Here is a 16,972-nt window from a genome sequence, read left to right as displayed (position 1 = left end):
AAGCTCGGAGGGAAACGAAGAAAACTGGAGGAATTATTTTGTGATGCAGTATAACATTTATTAAACCTTTTCCATTCCCCAGTTTTACATATAAATAAATTTGATAAACTGTACACGTATATTTATTGTATATTTACGTCTGTATCTGAAGTTTTATTCCAATTGACGGAAGTTACAGAAAACTGAAATTGGAAGACAAGAGTGGTTTTATTACATTGATGTGTGATAGAAAAGTAATATTCGAACGATTCGATGATGGAAATACTTACGGTGTAATTACCAGCATCGACAATGGCCTACGTTAACGCGAACTATTTTGATAAACTCTTCATAGATGTAAGCAGTCCATAAAGAGTATTGACTAATCAGTTCTTTTATGGTTATAATGTTATGTCTGTTGCAGAATTCAACAGTCCAAGGCTGGAGATTCTTGATTAGTATTTTCACTATAGAAATCTGGACATCTGAAAGAAAATGTTATTGTTATAAATCCATTTTTTACCGATACTTATAGTCATCGAATTCAGCGAATGGGTTTGTGACCGTTGACAATTGCACTGATTCAAGAGTATATAGTTCCAAGGTAAATATTGGTACTAACGGTGATCACCAGTGTTATTAAAGTGAATAATACAAAACAATACATGCCTATGGTGGTACTGCTGGACTCATTACTGTCACCGCCATTGCTACCATGGCTACCACCATTGTTTTCACCGATATTGCTGCCTCCGCCTAAATCAAAAATACATAACATTAATTACGTTATCAACTTCCTTGGTTAAAAGCGACTTTACCTGAGCTTGGTGTAGATGCTCCGTTGTTGTTATTGCTACCGCCATCGGGTCCATCGCTACCGCTGCCCTGTCCTAAATCAAAAATACATAATATTAATTACGTTATCGACTTCCTTGATTAATAAGTGTCTTTACCTGATCCTTGTGTGGACTGTCCAGATGGTGTGGAAGCTCCGTTGTTGTTATTGCTACCACCATCGTGTTCACCGCTACCACTGTGTTCTCCTAAATTGAAAATACATAATATTAATTACGTTACCTACTTCCTTGATTAATAAGTGTCTTTACCTGATCCTTGTGTGGATTGTTCACACGGTGTGGATGCTCCGTTGTTGTTATTGCTACCACCATCGTGTTCACCGCTACCACTGTGTTCTCCTAAACCAAAAATACATAACATTAATTACGTTATCGACTTTCTTGATTATCAGTGTCTTTACCCCATCCTTGTGTGGATTGTCCAGATGGAGTGGATGCTCCGTTGTTGTTATTGCTACCACCATCGTGTTCACCGCTACCACTGCCCTTGCTTCCATTTTCTTGGCTTTCTTTACTGCCCTTGCTTCCGTGATCTTTGCTCTCGTTACTGCCCTTGCTTCCTTTCTCGTGGCTTTCCTTACTGCCCTTGCTTCCGTGATCTTGGCTTTCGTTACTGCCCTTGCTTCCATTTTCTTGGCTTTCTTTACTGCCCTTGCTTCCGTGATCTTGGCTTTCGTTACTGCCCTTGCTTCCATTTTCTTGGCTTTCTTTACTGCCCTTGCTTCCGTGATCTTTGCTTTCGTTACTGCCCTTGCTTCCTTTCTCGTGGCTTTCCTTACTGCCCTTGCTTCCGTGATCTTTGCTTTCGTTACTGCCCTTGCTTCCTTTCTCGTGGCTTTCCTTACTGCCCTTGCTTCCGTGATCTTGGCTTTCGTTACTGCCCTTGCTTCCTTTCTCGTGGCTTTCCTTACTACCCTTGCTTCCGTGATCTTGGCTTTCGTTACTGCCCTTGCTTCCATTTTCTTGGCTTTCCTTACTACCCTTGCTTCCGTGATCTTTGCTTTCGTTACTGCCCTTGCTTCCTTTCTCGTGGCTTTCCTTACTACCCTTGCTTCCGTGATCTTGGCTTTCGTTACTGCCCTTGCTTCCATTTTCTTGGCTTTCCTTACTGCCCTTGCTTCCGTGATCTTTGCTTTCGTTACTGCCCTTGCTTCCTTTCTCGTGGCTTTCCTTACTACCCTTGCTTCCGTGATCTTGGCTTTCGTTACTGCCCTTGCTTCCATTTTCTTGGCTTTCCTTACTGCCCTTGCTTCCGTGATCTTTGCTTTCGTTACTGCCCTTGCTTCCTTTCTCGTGGCTTTCCTTACTACCCTTGCTTCCGTGATCTTGGCTTTCGTTACTGCCCTTGCTTCCATTTTCTTGGCTTTCTTTACTGCCCTTGCTTCCGTGATCTTTGCTTTCGTTACTGCCCTTGCTTCCTTTCTCGTGGCTTTCCTTACTGCCCTTGCTTCCGTGATCTTGGCTTTCGTTACTGCCCTTGCTTCCTTTCTCGTGGCTTTCCTTACTACCCTTGCTTCCGTGATCTTTGCTTTCGTTACTGCCCTTGCTTCCTTTCTCGTGGCTTTCCTTACTGCCCTTGCTTCCGTGATCTTTGCTTTCGTTACTGCCCTTGCTTCCGTGATCTTTGCTTTCGTTACTGCCCTTGCTTCCTTTCTCGTGGCTTTCCTTACTGCCCTTGCTTCCGTGATCTTTGCTTTCGTTACTGCCCTTGCTTCCGTGATCTTTGCTTTCGTTACTGCCCTTGCTTCCTTTCTCGTGGCTTTCGTTACTGCCCTTGCTTCCGTGATCTTTGCTTTCGTTACTGCCCTTGCTTCCATGTTCTTTGCTTTCGCTACTGCTGCTGCTGCTGCCGCTTTCTTTGCTGCCATGGTGATGGTGCTTCTTGTGTTTCTTGTGGTGTTTTTTCTTGTGACCTAATCAATTTGAATGAAATTCTCAAATAAGTATCTTTCTATATATATATACATCCAGCTTACTACATATACAACAGCGTTACCTGGAGCATTCTCACTCTCTCCGTGACTGTCAGAATCTGATCTTCGTGCTCTATCAAGTGCTGCTCCTAACTGCCATTCTTCTGATAAAACAATTGTCGAAATGAGGATCGTACAAAATTAAATGAACGCGTGTATTAAAAGATACATATAAATATTGTGCAATTACCAAAGTACAATGATTTAAAACCAACAAGGAGTTTTTAGTAATACATAACATCACTGATTTAACATTTACCTGATTCATCAGGACTCAGTGGCGCAACACGTATCTCGTCATTGTTAAAGTACGATCTTAGTACCCTATATAGCGGTGCTTCTGCAAGCTGCTGTTCATCTGATAAAACAAATTTCCGCACGGAAACCGTACAAAATTACGTGAACGTGCATCTCGTACAAAAAGTACAAATATCGTATAATTATAAAAACGAAACGGATTCAACCTAGACTGTAGTTTTCCCGAATAAACGAACGACTTGATATTCACCTGGTTCCTCGGGAAGTAGTGCCGCAGCATTCAGAGCCTCCTACAATTTCAATGTGGTTATCGAACCAATTTGCATGGCCATTTATGTCTCTTACTTTCCGAATAGTAGGACAAGGCGAAGCGTTACTTACGTTCGGCTCAGGCCTGCCGAGGCACAGCGCGCACCAGCTCAACAGCAGGAGGATCGCGAGCTTCATGTCGATCACCTCGGTTCAACGTCGAAAGGAAAGGAATATTTGGTCTGGGCTGGTTCAGCGTTTATATACACGGAAGTTGAATTGCATTCGAGCGATACGCCGCAGACAATCAATTATTAATAATAGGTTTCCCTTCAGGAACACGATGATCGATATTTGAAATTGCTTTTTTTTCAGGGATGCAGGTCCTTGGCTTTCAACGTGTAATTACGTTTAGGTTTCATTTGAATATGTTCTGGGACGAACACCCATTACACGAGGCACACATGTATATCAGCGTAACACGTACACTATATATGTAACGACAGTTGAAAGTGTGATGCGGTTAAACTGCTTACTCACGGTTGATAAGAGTAAACTGAAATTCGTTGATCACATTGTAGTCGCGGGGAACGTCCAGTGTTTTTATGACTGAAAGGTTTTCCTTTGCAGACCCCTAATCTTCTGCATTTGAATACTGATAACGGCACATAATCTCCAAGCAGAACATGTAAGTCTATTTGAATAATAACGTGAATAATAAGGAAAGAAGGGTAAGAAGTCGTTCGTCGGTGTTTGCCCGAGGCAGGTGGGAATTCCAGTGTTCGCAGGAAGCATCGGGAAACTACGTTCCGTGGAGCAAGGGGAACATCGTTGTGAACACCAGGAGTAATTCTTAATGTCAGGTATTATTAATTGAAAAGATTGAATTTATTTTATTCGTATTTCATTGTGCTGTCGGAATTGAGATGTCTTGTAAACTCATCGAGTTTCGCTATGAGTGACTTGTTTCTAATACTTTCCCATGAACAACGATGAGTTGCATTGCCTAATGCATATAAAGTTATGTTTAAAAAAGAACAAAGATAATCTTCGTGACTTTCGCGGAAAAGAAACTCGGTCGAATAACGTGTTCCTCGAAATGTGACAGTTTTCGGTGTAAAATTCAGCGAACGCTCGGTGAAATATTGCCGCCCGAAATCGACACGAATCGAAATTTCGTTTCCTGGAATGACACTGATAACGTACGTGGAAACGGCTACCCATAAATACAGGTACACGGCGTAGAAGCACGCGTATTATCGTGAAAATATTATCGGCGAGTAGAAGGAAATAAAAGCGATACATATGCAAATAGTATGTACTTTATTTCGAGATAACCCAACGCATAACGTTGACTTAATATTTTACATATTTTTATAGTATCGAGCGCAGTGTTTGGTGCGTCAATCACTCCTCGACAGTGATCTAATTCAGCTAATTCGTTCCGGCCAAACTATCACTGGAGCCTCCTGTTAGAAAAGTTGGACGTTAATAATTACATTGAAATTTCCTCCGTTTTTATCGTTAGAATGATAAGAAACACGACTAACCTAATGATGTTTATGATAAGGAGGGAGCCATTTAGCAGAAAGTATTACTATGTAGTCGTATTATGAAAAATGACGCAGTTAAAGGAACAGTTATTGTTACACGTATACAAGTGACGAAGTCAGATATGTGTTCAATGCGGTATTTATTGCAAAGCGGTAACGAATATTTCATATGAGACATGAATGTGGTCAGGTACTGTTACGAATAGTTAAATCTTTACTTCTGTTGTGGTTGTGGGCCTCCTAGTTGTGGTTGTAGGCCTCCTAGTTGTAGTCGTTGTAGTTGTAGTCGTTGTAGTTGTCCTCCTAGCCTTCTTAGTTCTCCTCCTAGTGTCCCCATAACATGATTCGTCGTTCATAATTGCGCATTTATGAATCACTTGTAATTTACAACAGAAATCCAAGAAGAAACACTCTGAAATTCTCGTCTGGCAATTACGGTACAATAATTAGTACCCATGTTTTTCACAGTTAGAATAGCACTCTCTATAAAAATGCTTATTTTCATTGAAAATTTGAATTCAGTATATTCTGGAAATAAGTATATTTTCCCAAGAAGATTTCATTAAAGTATAGAACACTAGATTTACTGATGTTTGTTCTATACTTTATTCTATTGTTCCCAGGAAACTACGTGCTCGTCTGTATAAATCGCGAAAATCGTAGCCGCAAAACTAGAGTATCGCGATACGTATTCGCGTAATTGCGAAATCGACTTGAACCGTTACTAAGATAATGTTTAAAAAGTTCAGTGTCCGTCAAATTGACGGATTCCGTAAGTCTAGTGTTGAATTCGTTCGATACTCACCGCCGACACCTCTCTGTGCATGCACCATCCGTCGACGGAGTATGCCAAGCAGAGAACAATCATTAATATGTTAACAAGTGACATTTTTCCTTTCGACGTTACTCGATTTATCGAGTACCTCAACTTGTCAAATTCGGAGCTAGAAAAATGTTCGTAAAGTTATCACGCCTGACGACGAGATTGCTGTCATTGCCAATACTCCAACGTTCTCCTCAGCGTGGATGATTTTAGACTGACTTCTCCAAATGTTTCCAGAAGATGGGAGATCTGTGGAGCTAGTTTCTTTTTGATTGGCAGTGGTACTCACCAATCGGACATCAACTTATTGGCACCGACTTATTCCGTGATTACAGTGCCCTCCGCCACTTGACACCATGTTTGTCGCAACGCCGTATCGCTATCATTATCCCGACATATCATTTTTATCTAAAAAGATGGCGAATTTCTCTGGTGCGAGTGGCAGCTCGGGGAAAATTTAGCTGTTCACTTTTCCCTAAATGATTTAAGGCGAATATTAACCCTTCGCGGACGAATGTCGACACTTCGCCGAGATCTAACGTTCGTGTTTGTAATATTAAGTAGCAAACGAATGATTCAACTACTCGAACAGTAAGAAAATAGTACACAATTTCCTTATTCTATATTGTTTAGGCGTTCGACGTGTGATTTGGCGGAATCTACAAAAGGTTTTGCGTACTCTAGAGAATCTTCGTCCGCGAAGAGTTAAGGAACAGAATATGTCGAAGCTGATCTAGAGCGTTTAATAGTACTTATACTTCATAGAAACAAGAAGTTGTAACTTTTGTGATCTTCCAAAGTATGGTATGTCTCAAAACAATCACCGATATGAAGTTCCTCGTCTTTTCCCTGGAGTTTTCCCGTCGGAAACTGCAGTCTTCCCTGGTTCCCGAACGTATCACACGAAGCTGATTATTTAACCTATTGTCTACGGGAAACGTTGACGGCTCCGTTCCAGATAGTGTTTCGTGAATTTCGAAATCAGAATTTTCAAATAAATAAATGATCATGAATAAGATGGTACGGAGAATTTCGAAATTCCTCCACTGGCATTCTGCAAACTTGCAAGTTGGCTTCCTGCGTTAACTCGAAAAGGATACAAAGAATTATCTGAACGCTTGTAAGCTATCGATGGTAATGTTATATATTCCGCTGTTTTTCCTATCTCCAGTTGGAGCCGCAATTGTTGGTTAAACCTTCGGCCCTAAGCGATGACCTCCGTTACAGTGACTTTCCGTTTTCCGACTTAACTCATCTACGTGATTAGACGCGTGTAACAGTGATGCCGCATAAAAGGTATTCATCAAATTGAATATACAATTCCATTATCAGTGGAAATTACCGATACCGAATATCTTCGATCAATAGCGGAAGTTGTGAACCTGAAAACACAAAAGACTTTCTGCTACTAGATAGCTGCAACCCATGAATAATTCAAATCATTCGGATATTTCAGAAACCCGGAAATAGGTCGTCAGGGAAACAACCGTTCCAGGGGATTTCTCGGTTAAACAGATCGGGAAATTTAATCAATTCTGTGTTGACACTTTACAGGTAACGTACAGGTTACAATTTACTATCAAATGCAGCGAATTAAAATATAAAAAATTGATGGAACACGTCAAGTAATTTCTGGCAGAATTTATTGGTCAGGTAAGCACCGTAGCCGATGGCGTTCACTCGGAGCTGAAACACGAGAGCAACATGATTTCCTGTTGGAAAATGAAATAACAATAATGTGAGTGATTATTTAACACGTTGACTGCCACGGTGGTCACCGGAGCTTCCAGATTGCAGATCACAATAAGGAAATCGATATAAAAATATTTAGTAACGTAAGTAGATAGAGTACAGTGATATCAAATCATTAATAATTATTTCTAATATCATTTACCTCCGTGGCAGTCAACGTGTTAACCCTTTGCGAACGAAGATTCTTTGAGATGCACGAAACCTTCAGCAGATGAAGATAAATTATATATTAACCCTTTCGAAGCAGAATAAAAGCGCTATTGCGCTTTAAAAACCGTGTTTTTTTTAAACCTCTGGCATTCAAACGGTTAAACAATAGGAAAACAGAAGCTACGTGTTAATCTCTTGTTGGCCGAATAATTAAATCATTTGCCTGCGACTCAGTCTTCCAAATATGAGCGTTTCACCTCGCAAATGTCGGCGTTCGTCCGCAAAGGGTTAACACATTGCGTACCGGCTAATTATCAGACAATTAGGTTATCATTTATGTTATCATATATATTAGGTAATCAGGTATCATATTGTTATGTAATATACTTTAAATGGACAATTAGTTCTAACCAAATTTAATATTTCCTTAACACTAGAACTACGTACTAGTCGAAATGACTGGTTTCGATGTCTTTGCTTAGCAATTATTGATATCTACGAAGTGATTTTGAAAATAAATAGTTTCATTTCAGTACTACAATGAACGTCTGAAGAAACTGTAAATAATCTATTGTTACAGTTTTTACAGGAATTGCATATTAATCGTATTAAATGCTCGTTCCAGTGTTAAATGCTGTGGTAATCATCAAAGTTTCATAGCTAAGAGTCATAGTATAAAAATACGAGATTTCTCGTTACCAGTAGGCAATGTGTTAATCATTTCCACATGATTCGATGGAGTAGACACTCACGTTCAGAGTGATCCCGTAAAGGTACACGAAAAGCTTCGCCGTCACATTGAACCAAGGTTTGAACTGCTTCATGCTGACTCCGGTGTCTCTCAGGAGAGCCACGAACCAGCTCCACAATAACTTTACACCGGCGATATTGCAAAAATCGTGGACGTACATGGCGGTGGCGGTATTGTTCATCCCGAAGAATTCGGAGATCGGCATCATCGCGCTATTCAACGCTGATTCCAATGCCGACGATTCCATATACGCTGGAATACAGTGGCGTGTCATAAATAATTTTTCATCGGCGAAGTTACTATTGTCATTCGTGTCGAGAGCTGATAAGAAGCGTAATTAGTTCGTGCGACTTCATAGTTGGTTTCTCGTGTGACAGTGAAAAATAGTTTTCCAAGCGTGTCTGGTCACTAATCTCACCTGCGTTCCTTTTCGTGTGACTTACATCGTCGGAGAAATTTGTGCTCGCTATCTTTAGAATGTTAATTGCACTTATCGTGATATTGTGAAATTAAACATGATTGTTGTGTTAGGATTTGTGATTAATGGAATTATAGTAGAAGTGGTAATAGAATTGGAGATTGTATTATAATGAATAGTACGAAATGATGAAAGATTAGTTCTAAAGTGATAAGGAATATAATTATTGTATGCTAATTGTAACGTTTAAATTATGTTGTAGAAAAATAAAAGGAAACGTACACATGCATGCAACGTCACAGTCTACCTTGGTGCTTCGTTTGTGTCGTCCAGCTAAACGAAGAACAGAGATTATTACTCCACCATGATCATCGACACGTGAGTATCACCGATATTATCACTGATACCCGACAGATTTGCTCGGTTTAAATAGATCGGTGTCTTTTATAAGATGCTTATTTTATTCACCTTGCTGTACCTGTCCGGTAGAGTGACTGTAACTTCCACTGCTGTCCACATTGCAATTCACACTTGTTTCTCGTTCAGCAATCGCACTTCCAAACTAGAGTTTCAATGTAACCAACGAACAGCGAATCAAAAATTTAAAATAGAGGAACATTAGTAAAGATTGAAATACAGTACTTCACTATCTTCGTGTATCCTACTATTAATCCAACATTGTTCTATTTTCAACAGTAGATTCCAAGAGAGTTTCCAGTGAATTCTACTTAACTCCTGATCTCGCGAAACAATCCATTGTCTTACGAATCGGTGCAAAGTCCGAATAATAAGCATAGAATTTAAAATAGAGGAACATTAGTAAAGATTGAAATACAGTACTTCACTATCTTCGTATATCCCACCATTATTTCAACATTGCTCTATTTTCAACACTAGATTAGAGTTTCCAACGAATTCTACTTAACTCCCCATATCGCTAGCAAAAATTCTGATCTCGCGAAACAATCCATTGTCTCAGGAATCAGTGCAAAGTCTGAGTAATAAAAAATTTAAATAAAGACTGAAATACAGTACTCCATTACTATCTTCGTATATCCCACCATTACTTCAACATTGCTCTATTTTCAACACTAGATTCCAAGCTTCCAACGAATTCTACGTAACTCCCCATATCGCTATCAAAAATTCTGATCTCGCGAAACAATCCATTGTCTTAAGAATCAGTGCAAAGTCTGAGTAACGTTACTATGCTCGTCTTTTCACATAACTTTGAGAAAGTTTCTCCTAATCATTTTCTTTTCTAATTCTCGGAGTACACGTTACTTACGGTCAATCGATCAGGCATGGCGAGCGTCACCGCGCAGTAGCACAGCATTAAATAGATCGCGAGCTTCATTTTAGCCGCTTCGAATGTCCGCTGAAATTTGCAGACGAGCTAACTTCAACCCCAACTGTTTTCTTCGTGCGTGTTGCGAAGCTCAGTTATATATATAACAATGAGTGCGTATGAACAGAGGTTTTACCGTCTGAACGTAACTGTCGGTGCTCCTTGTGATTGGTTTAGACTCGTTAGGCCTTGGCATTCGCTTTAAGGATGATTCCACTTTACTCGTTGAAATGCTGTCTCGTATGATTAATGATTACAGAAGGACAAGTATCGGGTTTATAACGACATGAATATGTTTCGGGTGCAAGCTCTAATTCTAACGATCGATCACGTTCGCTACCAATATAGTTTTCTGACGATCGCCATCCTAGACGTAGAAAGTATGAAATTAACGATATTCGTGTTGTTTAATGTTGAAACATGGAATTGTGTTTTTTTATTCGTCTTTTGTTTCGTTTTTAGAAGATTCAATGTTATTATCAAATAAATAAGTTTATATAATTAATTAGACGTTTTTATTGTGATGGGATTAAATGGAGAATAATTAGACGATTGTTGTAGTAATAAGTTGGAGTAAATTTATTTATTGTTGAACAGTATTGTGAGCAATGATAGCCTGTTAAATGATAAGTTGGAGTAAATTTATTTATTGTTGAACAGTATTGTGAGCAATGATAGCCTGTTAAATGATAAGTTGGAGTAAATTTATTTATTGTTGAACAGTATTGTGAGCAATGATAGCCTGTTAAATGTGACTTATTACGAATGCCAGTGACTTTGATGGGCGAAAAGCCATTTCTGGTGTATTTCAGTTCAATATCTGCTTCATGAAAATTAATAGCGAGGAATGTTGAATACATTCAGGTACATTTGTTTTACGACACAATGCATCGTACAAATGTTTGTCATCGTTTGTTCGCTCGAATTGCATTTTAATGCTTCGATGCAGATTCTATGAGAATGTGTTGAGACTCTTGTGTACTTCTAGCATTAACACTAGAACTGACTGGTTTCAGTTTTTCTGTTTCGCAATTATTGATATCTCTGAAGCATTGAATATCCGAAATGATTTTGAAAATAGTTTCACTTGAGTGCTATGATGAATATCCAAAGAAACTGAAAATAATCTATTGTCACAATTTTTATAGATTGCATATCAATCGTATTAAATGCTCGGTAGTTCGAGTGTTAATCACTGTCGAATATTTTAAGTCGTTTTCCATGAAATCTAATTACTACGGAAAGTTCATTCCATAGACTAACAATTTATACTAAGATGTATAAATGAATTAATAAAACTTTGTTGTTTCAGGTCAAACGAAGACAGACAATAGAAGACGACAGAACAACCTCTGATCACCCTGTCAAAGAAGAAATGAACTCTATTGTAGGTTTCATTTGTTTCCTCACTGAGAAATTATTTCCATGGTGTTTTATAAGAAACTGAAAGAAGTATTAAGAATATTTTTCATTGAAGTCTCTCCTTCAAAGTCTGAAACGTAGGACATATGCACTCTTTTGCAACTCTTCATTTAAATGTTGATAGCGGATCACTTCCTCGCATATGACTTATCAGTCAGTTCGAATGTTGGCATTAATGGTAATGGATGGATACCGAAACTATACATAACACGAGGAGAAATTTAATATTTAAGTACTGCATGCAAAACGTTTAACTATACTAAGGTTCCTTATGCTGTGCATCAATTTTATGTTAAAGGATTTCTCGAAGAGATGAATCAATGTTACATCGATCGTTACACTCGGAATTGCGGATACTCATTTAACTCTTTGAGGCACACGGTTTTCTCGATTCATTGCTGTTGGCGAATATGCGAAAACATGAGTAACGTGTACACAAACAATATTTATTCGGTTTAAGGACATTCCTTTATTGCTTACAACAAAGAACTTTTAATACAATACTGTGTGCTAATAGTACTATGTGCATTGTAAATCATATTCCATTATCCTTCTCTTCGACGCCATGAATTCAATGATCCACTCTCTTGGATGATGAGTAGTCATTCTCCACTGAATCACTGGATGAACAAACAAATTCAGTTATTAAACAGCAATTTTCTATTCTGAATTTAACGTGTGCATCGACGACATTAAGGATAGATATTTCAAGAACATCTTAAAATAATATTGTCCGAACGATTTTAAGTAACACGTAAAAATCCTAGTGTGCAAATGAATAATGTAAATATTCAAATGGCTTGTAGTCTGATTCTTAAATATTATTACTCACGTTTATCATTGTTTGGTGTTCCCGAATGGGGGATCAGTTTGTTAACCTTGTCTGTCAGCGTAGATATTACCCCAAGTTGGATTGCTCGATGATCCAGTGCCACCCAAGCTACCGCCTAGTCCAGCTCTTACTGGAGGTCTTCCATCACCACGTGTTGCGTATGAATATAAATTTCCATCTACGGAACATTTGATTTATTTAACATTAAATAGCCCGTTTGAACATTATTATTGTACTTTCACTGATATTGCAAAGCTTTCGTGAACGAGATTGTAAAATTGCAAACTTGTGAACTTTTAAGCTTGTGAAGTTGTGAACTTGTAAGCTTGCAAACTTGCAAACTTGCAAATTTATAAAATTCTAAACTTGTAAATTTTTAAACTTGTACACTTGTAAACTTGTGAACTTGTGAACTTGTAAAATTGTAGAATACATATGTGCATTTGGGTAAGTAAAACAATAAGACACACGCTCAATCTCAAAATAACATTGTTTTAAGTTTCATACGAAATTATGTATAAGGACCCTAGTTGCTCGATAATTCTGGTGTTGAATGAAACAAATTGATAATATTAATGAACGCTTATCCTTTCAATTATCTATCTAAGTCTACGAATCAGTTGCCATCGTCATAACCAGAGACGCAGAACAGAAAGGCGTTAAAATATAATTAGTGGACTGTGAGTGTTGATTAAGAATGTTTAATGTGGTTTTTTTTTGTTTTAGGTGCGGCATTGCAGTCGATACACTTCCTTGATTTTTTATTCGATGATGATGATTAAGAAGATTGGGGGCGATTAGGTCAGAACGAGAATTAAAAATACTTGGAATAATTGTCTCTGCTCACAATGATGTTATAACAGTCCTATAACAAGAAATCGAATGCTTCACGTTCTCAATCTATCGGTAAATTTGCATAAATATCCTCTGCTCGTAATTATTCAGTGATTCACCGGGAGAACGAGTTTATTGCGATGTTTACCGTAGTTGGATTGTAAAAAATATTATAATTCCTCTTCTGGATACGTCATTCGAATGACTCTGTTGACTGATAACTTGTAGCTCACAGTTTATTAACTATAAGACAAATTAACACTAGAACTATTAACAGTCCAATAAGATTAATATGCGATTCTTATAAAAATAGATATCTGGTAACAATAGATTTTTTCCAGTTTCCTTATACATTCAGTTCTAAGATGTATATTCTATGTCTAGAATCTTTTTTATTTTCAATGAATTATTGATAATAAAGTAGTTGTATCGATCGCAGTTGAGAAATAAATCGCAAGGCAGAGTTAAAAGACTGCAGCGTACTGATTTCAGTCATCGATTGATACATCGTACAATGTTTGCAACGGTTTCGTATAATGTAACGAATGAAATGAACTTGACCTTCTCTTCTGCAGATGCATGACATTCAACGAGGTAAATAAATAACGTAACGTAAGAACGTACGATAGCAAGTAATTAGTAATTATATACAATAAGCAATGTCATTCAAAACGCCAACAATGCCCATAGTAATCGACGTGTTAAGAAATTCAGTGCTATACTAACTGGTGTTGGAAGGATTCAACAATCCTTGCAAGCCGGCGCCGGCTTTAGCTCCCCAGGGTGTCCCTGCGCTGACGTCATATCCACCCCCAAGTTGGGAGCCATCCGCGTTAGCGCGTCGTCCGACTTGAGCGTGGAAACCACCGAAATTCACCTTGAAGCCCCCGTCGCTAGACTGAAGCCATGGGATCTGGGGTTGCGTCAAAACGGAACGAATTAGGAAATGTATCGTGTCGCTGATATTTCATCATTGTGTCATTATTATTTCAATAAGGCACTTTAAGGTATTCGACATTTTAAAATATGAAAGTGTAAGGTTTACAAAAATGTGTAATTTCAGAAAAAGTATGCTGGAGACAGAATAGAGTGCATTAATGTAATACGATATATATTGTTAATATAAATGATATGTTGAATATTTAATATTTCAAATTAAACTTCATAGTTGAATATTTAATATTTCAAATTAAACTTCATAGTTGAATATTTAATATTTCAAATTAAACTTCATAGTTGAATATTTAATATGTCAAATTAAACTTCATAGTTGAACATTTAATATTTCAAATTAAACTTCATAGTTTTGTAGTATCGAACCACGTGGTGACTGAGAATTTGCATTGCTACGTGAAATATTGAAATAAAACACCTCTGTCGATTAATTTATCTATAAATAATTAAATTAGTTTCAAGCAATATATCCTACATCTCGTCAGAAAATGTTGAATATTTCCATTGAGAAACTTTCGAGAGCAAAGGGTTAAGTCAACTTTGTGCTCACCTGTGACTGTGGCATCCCATGAGCTAGGGCCAGCAAACAAAGGCCAAAGATCACAACTACCGCACCGCGCAGCATCTTTCTGTCTACTGGCTAGCGCTGTCCACTGCCATCGAACGTATACCGGTGTTTTATAATAATACCACGAACTCATTTCATACTCAGCGGACGAAGGTAGGAGGAGTCCAAAAAAAAACACAAGCTAGTTACAGAGTTCGCTCACGATCGACGCTGATTATGAGTCACATAGTAAGTTAATCGTATAAGAATCCCACCGTGAATCCTGAGTTCAAGGATTCGTGAAAAAATTTCACACGTTCGGTACACGAAATTATATAGCCGAAGTTTCGATTCAAAGTGGATAGCGATTATGTCAGTTTTTAGCTGAAGGTAATTAACTGTAATTTTCGTTCTGTTTCCTTTAGGGCACAACGAAAGAGGAGATTCAGACGTTCAAGGTCCATAGATGATTATTATCGTGGATTCATCGCTAGCGAACGCAACAAAGAATAAGAGAAGCAGCGAATCATACTTATTTCGAGGTACTCGATCATTTATTCATTTGGATACAACAAATTATCATATAGTATTCGTGTTGTAATATGGATTTTCGTTGATTCGTGTTAGCCTTTCCTTTCATTACCAGTTTCTTCACTGTAAATATTTTTATAATTAATCTTTACTGAAATATTTTTATAATAAGTCTAAGAAGACAGTTAAACAGTTATAATTGAACCTTTAACCCTTTGCGGTCCGAAGTGCTCTTGGTTTCATTTTGAGGTTCACGTTAGTTCATTCAATTACAGCTTAATATGACGCTCTTATCAGTATCAATTATAATTTTCTTACTATGTCTTTCAAGAAACAAATCAAAGTAAATTTATTTGAATAAATGTTATTTTTCGATATTTCTTTGTAATAACACAATATCTGTGATCTCATTAGATAAATACTCTTATTAATTTTTATGCGTACACACCCAATCACTTCATTGTTGGTAAATATCCACAAAAGTTGTTCAGCATCCAAACGGTTAATATTGTATTTTTTCCATTTTGTATTTTGCTCAATGAAATCGTGCTCGTGTTAATAAATCCACGTTCGTTTTCATGAAGAGATGTTCAAAAGTCAGTTGAAGTCGGTAGTTCCAGTGTTAAATACTTCTTGAAGCTCAACGGATTATCAAAGATGTTCAAGCAATCCAGAACGCACGGGTATCTACTCGAGATGTCAACCGTTTCGCATTGTTGAGTCCCGGATTGGTAAATACTACTCACCGGGAACCGTGGCACGTGCCATGCGCAAGCTCCACCGAATAAGGCTGAAAACGATAACTACCACGGTACGCAACATCTGTCTGATAATTGGCTGACAAGCACTTGCTACTCGATGTATCTTATCGAACCGGGAAAAAGTACGCCGGAGTTATCTATCGCCGACGCAGATCGCAAGGAATAATTACATAATCTGTTTACGATACGTATAAATAAAGTACACCGAGATTACTGGGGTCAAAGACAGCCAGCGTCGCGCGTTGTCTTTTCTCATTCTTCCGCTCCGATCATCCGTTTCCTTCTTCAGACACGGTTGCACTATGGCCGACACTGATTCATCAGTTTCCGGGATGCGCACAGGTGACTGCTGTGACGCAGGAAAACTGACCGAGCGTTCGACATTGTACACTCGCTTCCCCAGGGGAATTCGGGAATTGGCGATCCCGGGGTCCTCAGCTAGTGTTGACGCTCGGTGTAACTGAAACACCGTTACGTCAGCGTTCCTCTAAACCTTTCAAGGGATCGTAGCTCAAATAACTTTATGAAGCCATCGACCATTACCTTCAACGACCACCCTCAGCTGTTCGAGGATTAGCATTTTTACATTTTAGATATTTATTCTTTGCATGTTTTATTAGGGCGCTTCATACAGTTTTTCACCTGCTACGGTCGAGGCACTCGGAATTTCCATGATGTCACGCGAAGGTACTCTCCATACCTGCAGGTGACCGATGGACTTGGAGGCGGTCAACTTTCCGGTGACTGTCACCAATCAGGAAAAACGTCCTCCCTGTCCAAAACGTAGAACTCTAGGAGACCACCAATCCGCGTGTCTCATCCCCCGACGCTACCCTTACAGCCACCCATTTAAGGGTAGATCTTGACACATATCAGCGAATTTCTAACCAAGAGTTCCACGGAGTCTCTAACGAAGAGTTCCACCGCAACACGTATCGACGGAATTTCTCATCAAGAGTTCCACAACGACACACATCGAC

At 38.5% G+C, this 16,972-nt stretch overlaps 3 protein-coding genes and 1 long non-coding RNA gene across 17 annotated transcripts; 1 reads left to right on the top strand and 3 right to left on the bottom strand.

The window, feature by feature from the left end:
- Window positions 1-33: 33 nt before the first annotated feature.
- LOC116430174 (uncharacterized) lies at window positions 34-3,615 on the bottom strand. 3 transcript variants are annotated; one of them, XM_076368272.1, is made up of 12 exons: window positions 3,449-3,614; window positions 3,318-3,357; window positions 3,069-3,167; window positions 2,833-2,913; window positions 2,652-2,749; window positions 1,238-2,585; window positions 1,086-1,175; window positions 933-1,022; window positions 798-869; window positions 649-735; window positions 270-464; window positions 34-182 (listed from the first exon to the last, which is right to left on the bottom strand). In XM_076368272.1, exons 1-11 carry the CDS (start codon window positions 3,512-3,514, stop codon window positions 277-279), a joined length of 2,259 nt encoding a protein of 752 aa, XP_076224387.1. In that variant the 5' UTR covers window positions 3,515-3,614; the 3' UTR covers window positions 34-182; window positions 270-276. The 3 variants fall into 3 exon arrangements, with proteins under 3 accessions (XP_076224387.1, XP_076224386.1, XP_076224388.1); XM_076368271.1 differs by having other exon boundaries at window positions 1,238-2,749; XM_076368273.1 differs by lacking the exon at window positions 1,086-1,175 and having other exon boundaries at window positions 1,238-2,749; window positions 3,449-3,615.
- A 142-nt stretch (window positions 3,616-3,757) lies between these two features.
- On the top strand, window positions 3,758-16,229 carry LOC116430115 (uncharacterized). 8 transcript variants are annotated; one of them, XR_004235652.2, is made up of 7 exons: window positions 4,153-4,179; window positions 6,864-6,988; window positions 7,149-7,246; window positions 7,346-7,430; window positions 9,026-9,141; window positions 11,424-11,498; window positions 13,092-16,229. It is a non-coding gene; the product is annotated as an uncharacterized LOC116430115 (long non-coding RNA). The 8 variants fall into 8 exon arrangements; XR_004235653.2 differs by having other exon boundaries at window positions 7,332-7,430; XR_004235650.2 differs by lacking the exon at window positions 7,346-7,430.
- LOC116430112 (uncharacterized) lies at window positions 4,623-10,298 on the bottom strand. Of its 5 annotated transcripts, none has more exons than XM_076368275.1 (8): window positions 10,052-10,298; window positions 9,232-9,325; window positions 9,046-9,096; window positions 8,347-8,597; window positions 6,372-7,378; window positions 5,675-6,275; window positions 5,088-5,294; window positions 4,623-4,785 (listed from the first exon to the last, which is right to left on the bottom strand). In XM_076368275.1, the coding sequence occupies exons 1-5, from the start codon at window positions 10,118-10,120 to the stop codon at window positions 7,286-7,288; spliced, it is 558 nt and encodes a 185-aa protein (XP_076224390.1). In that variant the 5' UTR covers window positions 10,121-10,298; the 3' UTR covers window positions 4,623-4,785; window positions 5,088-5,294; window positions 5,675-6,275; window positions 6,372-7,285. The 5 variants fall into 5 exon arrangements, with proteins under 5 accessions (XP_076224390.1, XP_076224391.1, XP_031839659.1 ...); XM_076368276.1 differs by having other exon boundaries at window positions 5,675-6,167; window positions 6,517-7,378; XM_031983799.2 differs by having other exon boundaries at window positions 5,675-7,378.
- On the bottom strand, window positions 11,979-14,855 carry LOC116430113 (uncharacterized). Its single transcript, XM_031983801.2, has 4 exons — window positions 14,704-14,855; window positions 13,926-14,112; window positions 12,366-12,543; window positions 11,979-12,153 (listed from the first exon to the last, which is right to left on the bottom strand). The coding sequence occupies exons 1-3, from the start codon at window positions 14,776-14,778 to the stop codon at window positions 12,407-12,409; spliced, it is 399 nt and encodes a 132-aa protein (XP_031839661.1). The 5' UTR covers window positions 14,779-14,855; the 3' UTR covers window positions 11,979-12,153; window positions 12,366-12,406.
- Window positions 16,230-16,972: the final 743 nt, after the last annotated feature.

This window comes from Nomia melanderi, chromosome 6 (assembly GCF_051020985.1).
Source record: "Nomia melanderi isolate GNS246 chromosome 6, iyNomMela1, whole genome shotgun sequence".
NCBI classification, from domain to species: domain Eukaryota; kingdom Metazoa; phylum Arthropoda; class Insecta; order Hymenoptera; family Halictidae; genus Nomia; species Nomia melanderi.
This window is presented reverse-complemented; position numbering and strand designations above follow the sequence as displayed.